General features: G+C 40.2%; 1 protein-coding gene across 1 annotated transcript in view; it reads right to left on the bottom strand.

Annotated features, from left to right (window-relative positions):
- LOC103370990 (ly6/PLAUR domain-containing protein 1-like) overlaps positions 1–20403 on the bottom strand; it is a 31992-nt gene extending 11589 nt beyond the window's left edge. Inside the window, exons 1-2 of the mRNA XM_008300193.1 lie at positions 20355–20403; positions 18272–18403 (exon numbers count right to left, since the gene is read on the bottom strand). Of these exons, the coding sequence (XP_008298415.1) occupies positions 18272–18403; positions 20355–20403 (181 nt within the window). The remainder of the gene's footprint in view (positions 1–18271; positions 18404–20354) is intronic.
- Positions 20404–22314: the final 1911 nt, after the last annotated feature.

The following is a 22314-nucleotide window of genomic DNA, read 5'->3' on the forward strand; positions in this document are numbered from 1 at the left end:
TACAGAATATAATACATAAATAATGATAAGAACATAAGAAGGAATATAAAAGGTCAGTTAAAAGCCTGATTAAAAAGGTGGGTCTTTAACCTTCTTTTATAAACATCTACAGTCTCTGCAGTCCTATGAGCTGGTAATTCTAGTGTACTGTAATTACTGTACCATCACATTTACAAAATTACTGCTTAAAGGAGAAAGTTTGAAAACAAGCAGCCGCTCGGCTTCATCTAAACACTTCCATCCACACAGAACAAACAGGAACTTTAGATCTGCTTCATCACGTGTTGGTTGGATTTGTTTGGAACCGTTAATGTAATGATGATGTAAAACTCCCTGTTAGCCACTGATCAAAAATACTGTTTGATTATTCGCAGCCTTCCAATATTGCAGCGAGATTTCATCATGTAAAGTTGAGTTAGTGGTCAGTTTAATTCACTGTAGAATGTTGTAGTGTGCAATATAAAGACGTGTAAATCCATTCATTTCATTTAACACCTTCCAACAATCACACATGCACACGTTTCTGTACTACACAGTTATTCCAGACAGGGAATTGAAGTGCTGGATTGCTCTTATACTTGTCAGGAGTGACAGATTTTCTGCTGCTGGAGGGCAAACACATCCAACAACTGACATTGCAATGAAAAGAAAGCGATGAAAAACTACCTATTACACAGATTAATAAAAGCAAAATAATAAAAAATGTCTTTGAGTTCAATGTGCCACCTTCCCAAAACTGAGCCTATACAGAGTTTGTTCTTCCTTTTAGAAGTAATTTATCAATCAAAAGTTTGTCACATAATATAGCGACATCCAAGTTCTCGTGTTGCTGAGAGACTGAGCCTGGGTCTGTTTGTCTGACGCGCAGTTAAATAATAATTCACGGAGATGCTTATAAATAAGTTTAGCCTTTTAATAAATGAAAACAGGATCATAACTCATATGAAAAAAAATTCCAAACCAAAGTAATCAAAATAAAATAGCAATCAAAAATAGTATTATAGTATCATAGCGAAAAAGCGAAAAAGCGAAAAAGCAGTCAACAAAAAATACGGCGACCCAGCTCACCCACTCTCCCTCTTCTCCTCACAAAAGCACAGGTGAAGTGGTGAATAGGTGAGCTTAAATCCCCGCCCATCTACGGGAGCCGCTATCTCCCGATCAAATGTGTCCATCAAAAAGGATCACAATCAAAACAACAATAATCAATGTGCTCTTTATCCTGGCAACAAAAACACAGACTTACACATGGCTCCTACACATAATACTAAACACTATTTCCTTTTATTTATTACTCATTTATCTCTTTTTGTGTTTGTTTTTGTCTTGTACAAGTGGTCACCTCTATACTAGAAGCTCATAGCACCCCATGTTAATTCACTTTCATGTCACTGTGTCGAAATGTAATCAACACCTGTAGCGATGTCGCCTAATTTCACTCTCGGGTATTTAGGTGAGCGCTCATCGGAGCCTAATCAGTCTCGACTGCTGTTTGAGCATGTAAATTTGATTCCCGTCGAATCACTTCATCTCAACAGATTACTCTGAATCCACCGTTCTACCAAGCAGGGCTTAACAAAAGGAACAAAGTGATTGTCATTCTAGGTCATTTAATTATCTGAGATAATCAGCACTCTGTAGTCCTCTAATGTAATAGTGGTTCAGTACAGCTCCAGACCACAGCAGTGATACACCATAAGACCCACTCTCACACTGCTGCTCAACATGGGCCTTTGGTCTTACACCATTAAGTAATTATGTCATATTTTTAACCAGCATAAAGACACCAAGACTCCTGAGGACGTTAAATATTTTGCTGAACAATCAAGCAAATAACCAACAGTACTGACGATGACGCCGCATCGTGAGCAAGTGACAGTGCTGCTCTTCTCTGTAGGGTTCAAGCAGTGGGTTTAAAGGCGATGGAAAGGAGGAGGACGAGGAACTGTGGGAGGAGTGGGAGGGAAAGAGGCAACGGTTCCCCTTCATGGTTTTGGACTTACAGTCGTGACTCGATAACCTGACACTAAACGCAATATCTTCTTTTATGTCTGATAGCAAGGCTGTCTGATTGATAAGACAGAGGTGGAGATACAAGGAGGGCTTGATGCTTGAAGGGTAATTTGTTATAGTTGTTATAATAACTAGTGTATTGCAGTGACGTGCGGTGAGGTTCATGGCTGGTGAGGCCCTGACTTCATCACAATCTGATTTACAAATATATGCACTCTACACAGTAGCATATTTGCCATTTGATTGGCAGCAGTTTACGGGTTATGTTTCATATCTGCATTCTTTACACATACAAGCTGTAGCCCACAAAACACGTTTCTTTTTTAAGTTACTGCAGTTTTACCTTTACATTTAAATGAAGTCCATGCTCCGCTCCTTCTGGACAAAATATCCGTTACTTTTCTGTAAAAGTCTCCTTATCTTCCTTCACTGCACTTGACTTGCTAACTGTATATCATACCTAGTTCAGCTTGCTGTCACTTACTGTGCAGCCACGGAGTCACAAGAAGCATGTCTGGGATCAGAGCGCCCCCTGCCATGAGGCAAGAGAACTGCCTGCCTCACCTGGAACCTCTTCTCAGCCGGTTATGATGCTCAGCATATGAAACACGTTACACGTATACAGTTGGTAACAAAAACACTGTACATTATTGTATACATCAGCTGAACTATGGAACATCAGTTCATATATTAAATGTGTCTGAAGCATGTTATTGGCGACATCCAGACAGCAGCACGCTGTCACTGCATGGCATCCAGCGCAGTGAGGGATTGTGCAATCCAAGTGAGGCTGAGCTCGCCGCTGCCTCACCGGCTTCTCTTCCAAGCATTTGAATGGGAAATAGCGAAAAGTTAGCGATTTTGAATTTAAAAATCGTCAAAACTGACGAGGCTACATTAAAAAATAATTACTTTATAGTACAAATCACTGGATAAATACAACCATTTAAATTGTTTTTTCATCATATTTTTTTTTCTTTCCGTGATGTCAGGCAGAGCCTCACCTGCCTCCCCTGACCGCACGTCACTGATGTATTGTTAGAACACTACGCATCGCTGGATCTTGCACCTAACTGACCGGTGCGATTGTGCACCAGCCATCGATTGACATCAAAGGTAAGTAAATCTGTCGGATTGTTAAGTGAGATAATACACTGTTATCCTTATTTGGGACATTTGTGTCGGTATGTTCAGGCTATTTTTTATGGATTCTGTTCATATTTCCTAAAAACCTGTCGGGTAGCAAGGTTTAGGATTGTTCAGGGTCGGATTGTCAAATCACAACAGTATTTTCCTTTTCTGTTCCAAAAAGGCAACATAGACGTTTGTGCAAACCTGTTGTGTCTTATAATTATGTAATGTTGACAGGACACCTCATTATGCAGATAAAGTCAGCTATTTTTCTATTTACACTAACAATAATAGCTGACTAACATTATGGATGCTTTTCAGTAATTCCTGAAAAAAACATCAGCGTTGGTTTAACCTCCACTCTGCCTCACCCCAGCTGGTCGAAGCTGATAGCTGCCCTCCCTGAAGCTGATTCTGCCCCAGGCTTCTGCTTGATAAAAGCACTTTTTTTTTTCTTCCACTGTCGCCAAATGTTGCTCAAAGGGAATCACTGGATGATGTTGGGTTTCTCTCTGTGTTATACAAATAAAACTGAATTGAATTACAAACAAAGTATTTCATTTTAATCTAACTTGTCTGGTTTTTCTAGGTATACAATAAAGGTTAATGGAATTTCAACAACCTTTTCTTTTCCCCTAAGAGGGCAAATGCAGCTTACATGTACCTTCACAGCTTTCAGCTTTTCAACTAACTTCTTCTTCTTCTTCCTCTTCTACTGGGAAAGAGAATGAGAACCTGACAGATGCTACACAGCTGGATGTTAGTGTCTGCCTTCCTGCAGCCACAGTCAGAGGCTTCCCGAAACTCATCTGGATGATGTGCAGATCTCAGTAAAGGCAACACAGAGGGAAGAAAAAAAATGCCCAATATTTTGGAAAAGGAAGAAAGCGTGTTAAAATTTGTGAGGAGCAACTTTAGAGACTAAGCAGAAAAACAACATTTTAAAAAGTCTGAGTGATTTTTCTTCTTGTGAAAATGGGAATGAATTCTTTCACGATGTCAGGTTCTCTGTGAGACGCCCAGGACTCTGAATGATCTGCACATCATCTTAGCTCCTCTGGACAAAGCCCTGAGATGAATTTGAGACAAAGTGTATTAATGAACATTAATATATCCATCCATTATCTATACAGCGACTTAGGGTGAAGGCAGGGGACACCCTGGACAGGTCACCGGTCCATCACAGGGCTACACTTAGAGACAGACAACCAAGCACACTCACATTCACACCTACGGACAATTTAGAATCACCAATTAACCTCAGCATGTTTTTGGACCGTGACAGGAAGCCAGAGAACCCGGAGAGAACCCACGCTGCACGGGGAGAACATGCAAACTCCACACAGAAAGATTCTGGTGCCCCCACCGGGACGCGAACCGGCTACCTTTTTGCTGCAACAGTGCTACTAACTGCACCACCTTGCAACCCACATTAATACATATTAAATGGAATTTTTATTAGTTTTTTCTTATATTTGATAGTAGACAGTCTTTTCTTATTGAAAGTCTGCAACTTTGATACCTTAACTGTTTCAGTAGGAATTTATTCCTAGTTTGCACTTTTGATTTTTCTGAAAAGAACATTTTGTTTGTTTGTTTTCTTTTTTCTTTCTTTCTTTCTTTTTTTTTTTTTTTTTTACCAAAAAATAAAACATAATAAACCATTATTCAGGCTGTATATATGTGTGATTTAAAAAAATAAAAAAAAGTTGTCTGATGGATCTCTGATACTTTACACTTGATTTTAAAAACTGGGTACTATGAATTTATTAATGGATGTCTTAAGAGTCAGAGGTGTGTGATATTTCATTGGCTGCTTCCCTTCTACTTAAGAAGTCATTCAAAGGAAATAACAATGTGCCATCAAACTGAACATTACTTTCACTGCACGTCCACAAACCGGCTGGAGCAGTCGCTGCAGATAAATGTGCTGAGACAGTGCAGCACTTTAAATACAACCCTAAAACGGAGTGAAGGAGCTTGAAGCAACACTTTGGCCTCACCGCTGTTAAGCAGACTGTGCTTTGGCACATCTGTTTAAAGCATCTATTTACTTTGGTTGTTGCTGGTTTTACTGAAATCCTAATTAACAGAGAGCTGGACGAGACGCAGCAAAAGTCTGTTTCAGATTAGAGGCTTCTTTTTGCACCGTTAAACTGCAGATTTAGATGTAATTAGATATATTTCATTCATTACTTTGAGAATACATGTTGCCACGAGGCTCTAATTCAAAATCAGGACAAATGCACATAAACTGCGTACACTCCAAAATGTAATAATTATATTCCAGATGGAGCAATTTTGAGCATAACAGAGATGCGCCACGTTTGTTTAGCAACTAACAGCATAATGAAGCTCAAACAGCAACACTGTGGAACAATATAAAGTTTCAAATACTTGAGGGGTATTTCATTTAATCTGTGTGTGTTGAATCCTAAGATTCAGCCTTCAATCTAAATTATGTCGTTGAGTTAATTTATGGGGAAAAGGGTGGGATTTTCTTAACAACTGTGAATGCTGAGAGAACTCGCAGGTTTTAGTTTAATGAGAATCGACACGGTCGGCTGCACAAGGAGGACTGAAAAGACCAATAAGTCCAAGTTCCTGTAGGGCCTTGGTTTGCTCCTCTAATCCCTTTTTAACCATGTAAATTAAGCAATCACTGACACTGCTTGGACTTGTGTAGTTTTGACAGAAGCACCAGGTCAACATGTGCACTTATGTAAGGAACTATTATACCAGTTGAAACATAGGTGGTCTGGAAACACAGTTTATCCAAATACAGTTCTCTGTTTTTGCACTTTGGGACATTAACCGAACTGTGGAAAATATCTACATACTGATCGAATGCTGTGTTAGACATGTATGAATCTGCTCTGTGGAGTTTATTATCCATCTAAATCAAACTCGACTCTGCAGTGAAATTAGATGGCAGTTGTTATATGAGCTGACGTAAAGATGTCACCGAGATAAATGGTCGGTAGGGACAATAAATTTGATAGCAGGTATTTTTGGGTGATGAAAGGCAGAATTTCATCAAGAAATCAAAGTAATTAACTCCAACACTTTTATCATCTTTACCAAAGGCAGCTCTAGTCCCAAACAGCAATGAGTTATGTATACTAATTCAACAGAGACGAGCAGAGTCTGGAGGAGAGGAAGCAAACTCAAAATGCATTCAGTCAAACAGTGTAAAGCCTTAAAGCATTGGCTGTCAAATTTTGACATTTTTGGACCAAAATCTTCGTACAGTCACACTTTAACCAGTATTTGCACAACATTTCTCAACTTCTAGTAACCATCACACCAAAGAGCGGCCAATCCGAATAAATAAACTTAAAATAGATGATGTTGCTGGATGGACATACTTAGATTTCACTTGGCGAATGAATTGGTGTCGTGCTAACTGCTAACATTAGATTAACCCTATTCATGACTTTCATGTTGCCATACATAGAAGGTCTTTCGGGGTCCACTGGACCCAAAGAAAAGGTATGTGCAGAATATTTGTTGGTATTGTTGTGTATAAATATATTATATCATGTGTGAAGTATAGTCCTTTAGGTTTAAAATATAAAAGAAGCTACATATATGCACATAGTCATGAAATGTCTTCTTTTGAAGAAGTTGCTTGGGTCTGTTTCTTTTATCGTTTCACAGGACAAGCAACAGACGGAGAAAAAGAAGTCTATATAAGGATGCAACCATTCAGTGTGATGAAGATGGGCCCCAATCAGTTGTTTTACGACCTGACCAGGCATCACGTGACTGAGTAGTAAAAGAAGGGTCAGAGGCAACAGGAGTAGTCTTGCTTTGTCTGATGCCAGGGAAAGTTTGACCCAGAGCTCTGTAATGCAATATTCAAAGTGTAATTAAATTGACTGATTGAGACCGAATTGAATCCGATCTCATCTTTAGAAATGAACACGCAGAGAAGACAGTAATTCTCTAACAGTATTCATTATAGACTTTCATACTGTGTTGAATACATTTTCTGATAAGTTGATGTATTTTGGTTCCAAATGCATGACAAATGTCCCTCTTTTTATATTTAAAAAACAAATCTTCAACAATAAAAAGCAATACCTGTCACCTAAACCAAATGGCCTGGGGTCTAAAAGACCCCAAAAGTCCTGAATAGGGTTAACTGCAGGTCAGCATCCCTGCTAGTTAGCTGTAGCTTCCTCTGTTATAGACTCACTGGCTGTGCAACCTAACTACGTTACACTATAAGGGTAATGCATTTTATCACGGCAAGGTAACAGTATGATGTATTAGGACACTTCTCCACTGTCAAGGACCTACAAAGTCCTTGTTAGAAGGATAGAGAGGTGAAGGCTTTAGACGGATTCAGAAGTTTCACACAGGAGACTGACCAGCATCCATGTCTCATCATTCTTAGTTCAAATGTATTAAATCAAGTCGGGATCAATAAGGACATGGTTCCTATATCCCCGTGGCATCTGTAACAGCAGCTGGTGTGTTTCACATCATGTGTCTGCGGCTATGTCAGCTATATCACTGCTTGACCAATGAAAGATATGCAGGATTTATATTGTCAGTTAAGCAATTATTGATTTGTTTTTGCTGAATAATGTGTGACAGCGTGGACATAAAAACAATTGGGCTCACCTTCTTGATACTAATCAGTTAAAACTTGCCTTGACTGGCCCCATTCCTGATCTAAGGATCGGGTGCTGAACATCCCAGCTTTCTAGAACGATCTTGCTAACTCTAAAAAATGTCTCGTCGATGAGTAAGAGCTGCTAGACTGAACACAAGAGTGTCCATGCACTCCCAGCATCGCAAGAGCTAAAGACTAAGTGAGTAGGTTTTATTATTAATTCTATTGTTACTGGCAATGTCCCCAAAATAACACAAAAATCCTTAGTGATAGCACATTATGCAGGTAATGTGGCCAACATTACCATCAGCTCTGATGGTATGCCCACAGGTCAGAGCTCTGTGGTAACGGTAATGCTGATGGGACTTTCAGAGACGATGGAAACATTAAGACCGATTAAAAACCAATAAACAAGGACCGGGTGGGTTAATGTGTTTTAATGTCGGCTGTGCTTCAGTGCAACCTAAACTCAATCACTGTTTACATCTGTTTCCCTCTCACCCGCTCTCAGCGCTCACACATAATGTATCTTAATACAGCCGAATTCCCAATAAAGCTGCTCTCATTTACATATTTTTCTGTTTGTGTTGTCAGACAACAGAACAAGTATGATATAGTGACTGAGACCGAGCCCATTAAGACTACATGTTCCCCAGCAGTCACTTCGGAGCCATTCCCCAAGCTGTGGCTCTGCACCGTTAAAATACTGATTGTATAACCACAGCGTCATCTGACAGACTCATCATACACGAAATAAAAACAATGGCTGTGCTGGGAATGCGGTGCTATTTCCATATAAAATGCTCTCTCAGGGTGAAAGGCAGGCTCTGGACAAGAAGAAGTTACACAGTCACGGTGAAATTAATTATCTCTGCAGTACTTTGAGCTGAAAAATTGAAAGACACATTTTGGGGACATCAGAGAGTTTCATTAATTTGCTAAAACTAATGAAATACACAATATGGGATCCTTCAATTTTGGTTTAAAAAAAAAAAGATATCATCAGATTGAAATTTCATCCTTTACAACATGTTTCTTCACTATTTCCAAGGTTGCCAGGGTGATGAGTCAAACTCCATCTAAGATATGATTGGTTGGCTGACACAGCTGTGTGTTTTTATAAAAACAATAGCATGGTAATACCTTTTTTTTAAACTAAAATTATAAACTTGGGAACATTTTGTTCATTGGCGAAAAGATTCAAGTATGTGTCCTTGAAGATGAAAATAATAGGAAACTGCCGTTTTGTTCTCTTATTACAAAGTCAGGAACTATTGCTGCTGTGTTTTAGTTTATAAAAGTACTCTGCACAATTTGAAACATGAAGCTTTGTGCTTTATACAGTGGCAACATTTTTATTTGGCAGGTGAGTGTTAAAAGGTTATTTACAATATTTATCCCATCATAGACAATTTACAACATGGTGTGTTTTGAACCTGTGAATCTTTAGAATGTAGAAGAATAGTCAGCCATGTTAATTAAAAAATGCAAAATGTAATCGCTCACATATTTGGCTATAGTTGAACTCGTTTCTTGAAATATTCATTTCTACATTATACTGTAGCAATTTAAAAAATCTCTCTGAGCTATTTCTTTGGGGGTTAACAGTGAAAATTTTTGCTGAGCTGCTACTGGTCCTGCTGCTGCTCAGGACTGTGTGGGTGTGGTCTGATCAGATAATGCTGACAGCGACCAAACAGCAAAGAAAAGCTGTTCTCAGACACTGTGGCGAAATCCTGATTGTTGCACAAAAGTTTGGGGCATCATGTGAGCCACGTCTACCTTCAGTCCACTCTGATCCATAGTACATAGGACAAAAACTCCACATAGCTCTCCTGTGAAATAACCCTGACTGTTCTGTGTTTAATAGAAAGCTGTGTGTTCATGCAGGATCCAATAACTCATCGTAAGACTCTGTATGAGAAAATACGTTTGACAGGCCTTTAATAGCAGCTGGACATTTTTTATTAAGAAAGTTTGTTCTGGTCTTGAGTCGCTTGTTTAAGATTCTTTAGCTCAAAAACAGACTTTCCATTTGGCTATCTGGTATACTACTCCGTCTTTCCCTATGTGCTTGAATATCCAACCAGATACGTACTTATACTGACACTGAGAACATATTTGTTTCTGACGAGACACAACATGAAGAGTTTTTGAATTTGTTCCAGAGGCAACTAACAGACGTAGTGGATGTGTTTAGATTTTGGCTGCACATACCTCTGTTTGGTTAATATTGATTATATGGAAGCTTTCCCCTGGCAGTCGTAGTAGCTTCAGTAGAAACATCTCAAGAGAAGTCCAGTTGATTTCTACTGAAGCTCCGAAAATCACCGTGACCTGGATGACTGAGAGTCTACATGGACATATTTCCTCCTTTTACTGCTTTTCAACATTTGACTTTTTGACAAGACTTTACAAAAAATAATCTCCAACGTCAAAGTAAAAACAGACTTTTACAAAATAATGTCCATTCATTAAAATTATGTCACTGCAGAAGTATTCACCCCAATAAAGTGACTCAATAAATTCAGCCCAGGTGCAGCCAGCTGGTGCTAGAAGTGATTCACAATTCGTGAAATAGAGATAATCTAAATGAAGTGAAGGTGGCTCAACTGACTGTAGGATGAAGACACTAGTATGTGGAAGGTCCAGTCACTGGCCAATCAGTGCTCCTGACTATAAAACCACCAGTGTGCCGTTTGATAGTAGCATTTAGGATGACTGCTGTGTTAAATATAGTTGTTATTGATGTTATCACTGTCAAGCTAAGTTTTCCAGTACTGTTTAGCCTGGCATATATCATCAGCAAAGCCGAGCCCATTGCATGTATATTTGGTTCTGATATATTTCAGACCACACACGACCTTTAATAGGAGGAGTGATCAAAAGCACCCTCAGCCAACGTGTGAAAGCCGTCAGCATTAACCACATCACACGTGGAGCTTTTGAGCCACAACAACACAATTGTTGCACTCCATCTGCCCTACTCACTGGATTTGGCTCCCTGTGACTTGCTCCTTTTACCCAAAATGAAACTAAAGTTGAAGGGTTGCAGTTTAACACATTTTGGGGGATTTAGTGTTTATCACAGACGAATTCCAAGCAAAGGTGCTGTGAATGGTGTATCACTGCAAAAGAAGTCAACGGGCGTGACGGCCACGTGGCAGTTTCTGATGTTTATCTCAGTCCCCCGGCTTTTTGACTGTCCCTCATACATGTTGTAATTGGGTCTGCTGTATCGAAGGCTGAATCCATCACTGAACAGCTTAAGCACCACACTCCCTCCTGTGTTCTGACTGACGAGGATTAGTGCTCTCCTGGTTGTATCTCAGCCAGTGCCAGCCTATTTTCCAAATAATGCACTTCAAACACATCTGCGTAGGCTTTACCAACATAAATTGCGATCTTTGACAACTTTGTGCATCCAGAGTCCATTAAATACATCTTCACAACAACACAGCTTTACCCACTACACACACTAACAAACGTCAGTAGCCGAGCACAGCTGCTCTATTTAGCCAAATGAATGTAAACTGCTGTGACTAACCACAGTCTCATTTCCTCTTCCCTGATATAGAAAATTAACTTTTGTGAATTGCAAAAGCTAATTTAGATAAGCCATGAAATCGGGGAGACGTGTGCAGTGGTCTCCATCCTGCTCTGTGCTGCTCTGTGGTGTCTCTGTCAGGAACAGCGGTGACTGGACGAGATCTCGAGTTGCATAATCAGACCAGTGACTGTGCATCAGCCTGGTGTTGCCGTGTTCAACCTGTGCTGTCTGAACTGAACTGGATTGTGGGAGATTCTGAAGAGCAATCATCGGACATTGGTTTTGGCTTTAAGGCCACTTAATGTTGCCAGGTCAGATGAACTCACATCACGGACGGGGTCACCACGAATAGAGCTGGGGTGATTTGACGATGTAATTGACATTATCGATTACAAAAATACGTTGACGCATAAAACATGCGTCGATGGGTCGTGGTCGCACGGTAGAGGGAGTGTATGCGGACATATTATGGCTGCTCGTGGTAAAAACAACATGGATGGAGGAAAACCTGCAGCGAAAAAAAACTCGGCCACGCTTTTCTAAAGTGTGGGAATATTTTAACCTAAGACCCAACCACAGTGTGACATGTAAGCTCTGCAATATACAAATGGCTCATCACAGCAGCACCACTGCAATGAACGAGCACCTAAAGCAGAAGCATCCTGATGCGCTGTGCAGAGATGACAGCAAAAGAGCAACATAAGTCCTGTTTACTTTTCCCAACCAAAACATGTTAGGATTATCGAAACGTGTTTGTGATAGCGGTACCGTTAGTCACTTAAAATTGATTATCGGAATGTTTATTAAACACCCTCAAATTAAAAGTACTTTCTTCACCGCTGCTGTTTGGTAACGTAATGTTACACCACGTTGCTATTCTGCCGTTTTCTATTTTCTGTTTACTCTAACCTCTATATATGAGTGCCAACATGGCTTAAACTAACATTACAGATACAGTCTGTAAATCGTTTCAATTATTTTCCATAACCTCATACTGATTAAAAAATGCATTTGCCAGGCGTTATCTTAACTGCACATTACTGCAGTGAGGAAATAATTTCATGTCATTACCATTTACGTGAACTTGTTATGACATACAGCAAGTAAATTAATCTGTGTCAGAGCAATCCTTTTGAATTGTATGTCCAGTATTTTTCTGAACCAGTGTCTGACAAATACGGCCTTTTATTATTAATAACAGCAGTGATGTGGAATTAAGACTAGACTAGTCATTAATCGAGTAATTACAAATAATTGTCAGAATAAGCAATAAATTAATCGTTAGATTTATCGACTAATCGGAAAAAAAATAAATAAATAAAATTGTTAGATTAGTCGATAAAAAAAATAATCGCTAGGTGCAGCCCAAACCATAAAGCCCAATCACCTCTTGTTGAGAAAAAATTCTAATGACCCAGTTTAAGCTGCTGTCCTGAGGCTTCTCATGTCAGTAATCATGATTGTAGAAACTGTACAAGAGCCCTTGGAATAGCAAAGACGCCTCAACACCGTGTTTACGAGATGAGAAGTAGCAGTTTCAGGTGGTGAAATCAAGCTTCGACACCGTCTCACATCTGTATGAAAAGAAAAGGCTTCTCAGTAACAACAACAACAACAACATCATTTTCTGCTCAGCCAGTTAGGTGCTGCTTATCCCCTTTCATCAGCATCAGCTGCATAACGTGCTGCGCTGTGACATATCGACCACGGTGGTTTGATTTTCAGAGGAATCCGAGGGGAATCATTACGCTTATTCGTCTTGTCATCACTGCTCCACTTAGCGTGCTGCCTCTGTGGAGACGTCACATCGTCAGCGTGAAGACAAACTGTGGGCGAGCCCAGTGCACACTGCAGTGATAGATGGCAATTGTGACATGTTCATCTGTGCCATTAAACATTTATTTAAAGGCAGTTTTTAAGGACGAGGCAGTTGGCTCTGTTTGATTGTACTTTATGAAGATATCAGTTAGTGTTACTCTTCCTTTTTTTCCTCCTAGAAAGCCTAACTGAACTGTACGCTCTTATTTGTCTCGTTAGAATGAAACTTAGGCATAGTGCAGTGCTTCTTGTGATTGTTTTGCTCGACCACCACAGCTAGATTAACCTCCTGGGGGAGCCTAGAGCAGAGATTAGTCGTTTCACCCATACAGACTTCCACTATACACACACAGATAGCCAGAAACCAACCAGGATTCTAAAACTGAAACAATATTTAGTTAGTTAAATTAGTAAATTTATGGCTCTGATGAACTGATTTTATTTTTTAAGCAAAACGCTCGACTAGTTAAATGTGAATATTTAGCAGTATTCACAGTCTTAGCAACAGTCAACTCAGCATCTTTGAGTTGCTGAGTGTTGGACAGACAAAGAAAACTATTTAAATATACTAACATGTTGTGTTCTCCTATTTTTTGACAAATAATACAACAAACAATAAATTGATTATTAAAGAAGATTATTCTGAGGTTTACCGAAAATGGAAACAACAACAATAAACAACAGCAGTTGGTTGGAGCCAAGAGGAAAAATATACCCTGAACTATTTCTTTAAATCGATCATCATGTGCGATGCTTAGCACGAGATATGGTGATGATGCACCTACAAAATAGTGCAGGGGGAATTGTTTTAGTGAAACTTTTGCACACCAGGAGACAAACGCTGTATTTAAAATGGCTTTATCAAATAAAACAAACAAGAATTGTAGGTTGGTGCTTGGAGGTTGTGTCTCATTGTGAGCCTGTACTTGTAGGGTTGCAGAAATCTCAACCAATTTGAAATCAATTATGAAATAATATATAAACTCCAACAATAGTGAGTAAACCTGGGCTGTTTTTTTTGTTTTCTTTTAACGACCCCTCGGCTGTTTGCCAACAAGAAATGGAGTACTAACTTATACAACTCCTTTTGTCCTATCACTCCTTGAAAATATCTTAAAAATGAAATGAAATGAAAAATACTTTATTTATCCCAGAAGGGAAATTCAATTAAAAATTAAAAAGGACAACCAGCTGTCAAAACTGTTGCACATTTCTGACAGTAGACCCACCTTATTAACTGTTGATGCTACTGATGCTAAGTGTCATAGAACTAAGAAATTCCACGGAAAACATAGTTTGGCCCACTGAATGTAGGTTGCGTATATCAGCCTGCCACTGGCAAATCATTTTAGCCAGCATGCTCTCTTTCACCATCTGTGTGTTACCATTTTTTTGTTTTTTCCAACAACACCAACCCACTGCACTGAAACTGAAAGTTTTGCTGAAGCTTTGGACTGTGCAGCCAGGCGGCCCTGCTACTTTTTACAGTGGACTCTCCATTTTAAAGACAGTACTCATCTCTCTGTGTGCAAATGTTCCAACACAGGAACTCCACACAAAAGCCGCATCCTTCACTTTGTCATAATATTAATCTGTCTACCATCTGTTTGAGTTTGCCCCTGAAAAACTGAGTGGGGGGCCCATCTCACATCCCTCATCACAGGACCTCTCCTTGTTAAAGAAGGGGCTCTATTGAAAGTAGAGGTTGGAACATGGCAATCACCCCTGCCTTTAAATACAGACAGGGAGGGAGAAGCAGTCCTCTCTGAGGTAAAAGCCCAATTTTTTAAATCATTTTTGAAGACACAATCAGAGGTGAATGATGATTATAGTAATACAAGATGGGAAGCTGGGCTTTCTCTCACGCTGCCCAGCAGACAACGGCCATCATCTAAAAGGTGTGTTTATCTACTGGTGGTGGTTTAACTGGGACTGTTCACTCTTCAGAGATGCCTCAAAGTTCTACCAGCCGGCCTCTTTTTCACCTGGAGAGCCTGGTTGAATATTGAACACAGAAGGATTGTATGACCCTCCAGATAGAGAAGGCCTTATTTCTGAGCCAGAAAATAGAATATAGCCCCGTTAAGGGCATACCTAAGAGCTTCTACATGTCCTACATCTACATTGTAGAGCTAAGTCGTAGTCTTGTCGAGGCAATCAGAGCACAAGTGTACTTTGTAAAACTATAGAGCCAGACTGACTTTTATTCTTATCACTTCAGCACACCGTACTGAGCAATTGTGAATGTATCTGTTGCATTTGAAACAGCGATAAGGTGCGGTCAGTTTAATTTCTAAACCCTCTTTTTCATGCAGAGCAGTAATAATGATAACACTGGAAGACAAAGGCTGGGATGCACATGAGCGTTCATGCAGAAATTTTCTTATTAAAGAACTGTCGACACCATAGCGCGGGGCACCTGCCCTTTGAATTGGGATTCGCATTTCCAAAGACAGGAACTTATTGAGTTTGCTCATCAGCAGTAGAGAGAGGCGATGGAAAACAGCCCTCCAATTTGTGCTCGGTGCGAAAATAAAGGAGACCTCAGGCAGGGAGAGTGACCTTTAGTGACTGGGTTTTAACCAGCCGAAGCAAACAGGGTCACAAACACAGCAGAGACGTGTTCCTTATTAAAAAAGCAGAAATACACTGCGAAGCCTATGAAAACCAGCAAAGAGGAAAATCACATGCGGGAGTAAAATGTGTGTAGACATTATCAGAGCAGAATTTCAGATACAGCTGGCATACAAAGGTTTGGGCAGCTCTGTTCAAAACAGAGTGAAAGATGATGGGATCTCAACCTCCCCCCAACAAAGTTAAAGATGAAACATTCTTAGAACATCTGAAGCAGGACTAGTGTACTATTGTTGGCATTGCAGCATTTTAGTGTGAAAACAGAAGGATTTATAATGCAGAAATGTAGGCACAACTACCACAGTCTCTTGTTGGGGCTGTGGCTGCTAGCAACAACCAGGTGATTCAGATTTTAAAGCTTTATAAATACGACAACTCCTGCAACCTTGCCCCAACAATCAGCAGCCACTGGTTCCTTTTAACAGCTGTTCAGCACTTTGAACACTTAACACTGAAATAATCTTTGCCCACAGAACAGAAAAAGATAGAAAGTGTTTCCAGGTGGCCGTTTCTTCAATTCCCAATGTGGTTAAAGCTGGAGAAGAAAGCATCTTTTGGCATGATTGAGAAGAAAGGCTTTAGAAAATGTCGTCCATGATGGGAAATGTTAGCCAATCACAGAGCAACAAACCCAATGGTGAGAGCAACATGTGTTGGCGTAACAGGTCAGATGGAGAGCCAGATTTGAAAAACCTTTAATAAATATTGCAGTTTGGCTTGACTTTCTTTTTGTGCTTGAAGTGCGTGATCATCTGGTTGGAAGGGGTTCGACCAGAGGGTGGAGAGGTGTATGCAGTCGAATTCTGGCTTGTTTCCCCCCACAATGCAATTAGCAACTCATTCAGAATATATGTTTAAACTGGGTTTAAACTGTCCTATCAATGGATTAAAAAGTTCACGCTGCCTTCCTTGTGTGACAGTCGCTCTTTTGATACTATCTCATGTGACAATGCTCCCTTACATATTTTAAATCTGCTACACAGTAATTATTGAACTTGAAAATTGAATTTGAAAAAGTATATGCAAATCAAATCACAGAAAAATCACAATTCGCCTCAAATGCCCTAATGTTCACCAACTAGCCACTGAGATTGATTCTGTGTTTGGTGCTGCTCTGGTGGTGTTTCTCAGAACTCCTCCCCAGAAAGCAGTGAAGCTGAAGCAGACGGCAGAGTTGTGGGCTGTGAAAAACCAAAACATTGTGTTTACAGATGCTAAAATACTAAAAAAATGTAGAGCTGAGAGAACTGCAGAAGTAGGGATCATCACTAACAGCTTCCCCTTTCATCTTACACATAACCATGGAGTCCACTGGTAATGTGAGAATATTGCTTTAGGCAGCTTTAAGCACATTGAAGCTAACATGCCTGCACTACAACTGCTGTAATGTGGTGTTTAAGTGTGGCATTAGCACCAGAGTTTGCTAAAATTCTCAGAAAAATTGCCAGTAATAGTGATACTACCCAAGTTTCCAAGACAAACTTTCAAAAACCTGCAAAAGCTTTTAAGCACTAAGAAGAATTAAAGCTCCAGTGAAACCTCAACCAAACAAAAACCAAGTGGAAAATGTGGAAAATGACATTTCTGTTTGTGCCATGTATTCATTTGAAGAAGGACACAGCCTCCTCATCACCGAAGCTTCAAACACATTATGATTTTTTAGCAATATACCAACATTTACACCTTAGATAAAAAACATTTTTTTTCTTCAGTAATATAAGGACTTTTAAATTGTCTAAATACTTACTGATGTGATTTCCAGGACATAAGGCTTTGGAAAGGTATGATCTTACACAAAGGACACAGATGCCACTGTAACACACCAAAGAGCTGAAACATTTTCCCCTCAGTTAAAAACGGAATAGTTCAGATCCATGACTGCTATCTGAAATGCTGACCTACAGCTACGACTTTCATCTTCTAATGATAGTTCTACTGCACTAAAGGGCTCGTCCCTGCTGACCGCAGATCAGTTTGATTTCTGCTCAAGGCAGAAGAGTCTGGCTTCGGGCTGAGAGAGCTCTCTTTCTTTGAGCTGACTTTGTATTAAAGGAGCCTCAAAACACGCCAGCAATACAAACTGTTTGCTTGGCATCATTTCAAAACATCCCTTTGTTGACAAGACTTGCACTGATTGAGAAAATACAACTGCCTGAGCAGGGAACAAAACAAACAAACTAATCCTGCTTATGAGCAACTAGATGGTGCTTGGAAAGTGCAACTCTGAACAGTTTCCCACTCGCGGGCACCGTTTCCATCACTTTACTTTTAAACTATATGGATTTCTTGCCAAAAATAAACAAAGAGGCGGATTTTGAGTGAAGCTCTTCAACTAAAGGTTAAATCTCGGCTCCGTTAAACCACCAGATTCAAATCTACAGTCCTCGGTTTAAGGCTGATCTGTCCTGACTGTGCCCTGAAACCAGTTCCGAGATCAAAACATGCAGTATTTATGAAAGGTAGAGCGGTGGAATAAGCTGCGCTCCAGAGACGTGACTTACCGTCATCCTTTACCAGCACCTCCTTCTGGCACATGTCCTGCACATTCACGGTGCAGTTGACGATGAACTCTGGCGTGGAGCAGTCGTGCGTCATCTCCTCACACTGGTAGCACTGAATCTGCAGAGCCAGCGCTGCAAACACACACAAAGTCAGTTATTCAGTCTGCTTTCATTGTATCACCACGTTAAACCCCCCCACCAGTCGGAGTGACCCTTGACCGTTTTTCATTTACACTCTCAATTTATTTTCCCTGGAATCACAAATAAAAATTTTATTGCAAAAGTTTCATCTCAAAGAGTTTAATTTTTGGTGAATATTCTAACTTTTGGTCTCTTCTGCCCCGACCATTTCAAATTGATGTGACAGATGTGCTCAATTATTTAGCAGTGTTTGCGTTGCTGCTGGTGCATTTATCTGAGCAGCATGTTGTTGCAACATTTCATCATGTCTCTTGCTTTGATAGTTCATATTTGTCTGTCTCCTCTGCAAAAAACTGACTTGTTTATGGCGAACTCACTTTGCTGAGTGTCCTTCGGGGTACTCATTTATTTGGAAGGAAGGAAAAACTGTTTTCCATGAACTGCTAGAAATGCAATAAAGTCCTGAATACACTGACTGAGTAGTGTTGACTTTTACACTGTTTAGGTATTTAGGTTTCTGAATCGCAGCATCTACAGTAGCTCATACAGAATGTCTATGTGTTCTGAATGGTCTTATTTAAAAATCTGTTAGTATAAAGTTTTATATAACCCAATGCCATATTGTACTTTTGATTAGCAGCAAAATATTTCATGTCATCGTTGCTCAAATGTGCAATAATCACATATTTAAAAGCTTACATAGAACTTACAGTTTCTGTTTCCAGACCTGTTGTAGAGGTGTGGATACGTACAGTCGTGGAATACTAAAGCTGCATTTCAGAGGGAAATACATTTTTTTCATGCACTATCTGTACCTGAGAGCCAAAATCCAGATGTTCCTGCAGCACAGACACAGGTTAAGGGGTATCCTATTTGTACACCATGAAATAAATAAAGCAAGTAAAATTTACCAAAACAAAATAGGAATTAAAAAAAAAGAATGACATTAAAAATCTATGTATGTATGTTGCAACACTTGAGATTTTCTTTGTTATGTGTGCAAATATGTATGCAGAAGAGTGCAGCAGAGCCCCTCTGGTAGCCATGTTCAGCAGAACTGTATATAATGTAAATGTTTTCATTATGTATGATAATGTAAACACACAATACAGCAGTAACACAGGCATAAATAAAATCAAAGTGGATAATGGTTAACATACAGTCATGACTTATTTGCATTATAAAATATGATGCATTTTTATCATTAATCTTCCCAACTGAATAAATAGCAGTCTAATGTACTAACGTGGTGCTCTGAAGGGGGGGCATTTGCATTTTTGTTTTTACTTCTCACACTTCAGTGCATTTTGCTGCTAATAACTCTGCACCTTTATCAAAGTAACAAACTGAATACAGGACTTGTTTTTGCTGAAATGTTGCTCTTATTTGAGGATCTGAATAATTATTCAATCACTGCCCAAATAAATGTCATCAGCAGACTTGACAGAAGGAGCAAAGCGCTCCTCTTTACTGAGCCGCTGCGGAGCATCATAGAGGACGGACACAGGTTTATCTCACTGAATTAACTGGAGTCAGATTGGACTATACGTTGCTGATCATCAAAACTTACCTGGATCGTGTGAAGCGCACAGGAGCGCAGCGCCACGGTCAGCTTTTGGAGACTATAATCTCTGACAGTAAGAATAAAGAAGGTGTGGCACCTACTTTAATCTATCCAAATTTGAGTTGCCCATTATTATAATGACGAGAAATAATCAGAAATCTGCTCAACTTTAAAGACAGACACGTTGGATCAGCGTGGACCCCTCCAAGCTGTGCGCTCTGCGTCTCCCGCTTAACCAAAAAAAAATCAACACCTTCTCCTCTGGCGGTTCCTGCGCTCCTTCTCCACAAACCAGCAGCTTTTGGAAGTTTGGGTGTCAAACCACAGGCTAATAAATCCCGTGAAGTGATGGGAATGAAAAAGCTTTTGAATCCGTACCTGAGCTGCAGAAGAACAGGAGCAAAGTTGAGACAGTGAACAGCCGCATTGTCCGCTTAGTGTGACTCCGAGCAGGAACATGAGAGGCGGGTGCGCGCCGGCTCGGAGCTGCGGACGCAGAGCAGCTGGCAGCCTGGCATGGTGAGCTGACACCTCCTGCGCTGCTGCTTCTGCTGCTGCTGCAACTCTCTTATCCGCCGCTGACGCACGCACACGCGTGTGTGCACGACCATATTGTGCGCCACGTGATTGGACACGACGCTAAGAAGCCTGTTACCTGGATTCTTAAATTATGTGTTTTTTGTTTTTGTTATCACATGGGTATTTGTTCTTGTCCGGTTACAATTCTTAAAGACAGACAGGAACCAGCAGCCTGTGTTCCACTCTTCCAATCACCATGAGTACTTCCTATTTACCCAAATAACTCCATACTCTTTATTTGCTTTATTTATAGCTCGTTATTGAATAAGAATTAGACCATTAAGTGACCCTACAGATTTAGTGCTCTGACCTCCAAAATCCCTAATGAGGGTTTTATCTCTCTGAGGGCTGAAAATCACTCTATAACTATCACCATTTCCCACTTTGACCTCACAGAAAGACTCCATGAAAGATAAAAGCTTCTATTCACTTTTGCTTGTAAAAAATAATTTTCATTCACTGCAAGACATGAAGGAACAAACAGTCCATTGTAGGTCAGAGGTCATGGATGAGCACCAGAGTGTGAAAATCTAAATTCAAACCCTGAAGCTTTAACTTGACACCAATAATGAATGTCACTGTGAATGCTTAAGTTAGGATCATAAGGGATTGTGACATGCAAATACACCATGTAGCCACAACATTAAAACCTGACAGGTGAGGTGATTGATCATTTAGTAACATTGCAAAGATGTGCTGAGAACCTTTGGATCCTGACATTCATGTGGATGATACTTGGAGATGTATAAGCCATCTAAACACAATATGAAGCATGTTCAGTGTGAGTCAATATCTGATGAATAACGAGTGCTTTCAAACTTATCAATAATTATCATTCATCTGTTTTCCATGCAGGAGCAAACCAAAAGGCTGACCAAACCACTAGGCTGTTCTCCTGGTGTCCTTTCCTGACCTTAAAGCTACTTCTACACAGGCAGCGTTTCAGCCATAGTCCTCAGCTGTCTGTCTTCAGTACCACAGATGGAATACATTCATTTTTCATCAATCCAGCTGTCTGCAGTGGCTGTGTAATGGCTTTCCTCGCTCTGTATGCCTGTAAACATGACCTGAAGCGTAGTTTATACACACAGCCTCAGTGGCTGTACTGGCTTCCAACTCACAGGTCCACAGGTGAATGTTGGGCTGGACACACACTGCGTGGACACAGGTGGAGCAGTGGAGCTGCTGCTGCTGCTTTGCTAAACTGTTGCTCGTATTTCCTTTTCTGTGTAGACACGATGTAGCCGTAACACATACTGAACCTGTGCTGTCTTTGTCTTTCCTTAATGTTCAACACAAAGCTGAGCACTTATTGTAGGATGTCAGCTTACTGCAGGATACAACCTGGACAGGTAAGTACTTCTTCACAGAGCAAACACAAAGAGTCCCAGTGAAGTGATGTCTATGCAGCCTTGTTTTGTGTAAGAGGAGTTGTACACAAGCTGGTGTGCTGGAGCTGCAATATGCAGGGTGAGAGGAGAGGTGATGGAGGCAGGAAAAAATTTTTTAGACATGTAACTTTGGAACACAGATGAGTTTCTGACAGGCACAAAGTCACAAGGCTCTTTTCTGTCCAGCCGTTCACTACTCTAAGTCCAGCCCACCCACTGAGCTGCTTTATAAGAGAGGCAGCGTTCATTCATTCATTCTGCTCCACCAGCCTCCTAAGATCCACATCATTCACAGATTGAATCATGATGTTGATCATAACTGATCTTTCAACACAACCATGAAGACTTTTCTTCCACAGTCAAATTCA

Source organism: Stegastes partitus, unplaced genomic scaffold (genome assembly GCF_000690725.1).
Source record: "Stegastes partitus isolate 25-593 unplaced genomic scaffold, Stegastes_partitus-1.0.2 Scaffold1508, whole genome shotgun sequence".
Classification (NCBI taxonomy): domain Eukaryota; kingdom Metazoa; phylum Chordata; class Actinopteri; family Pomacentridae; genus Stegastes; species Stegastes partitus.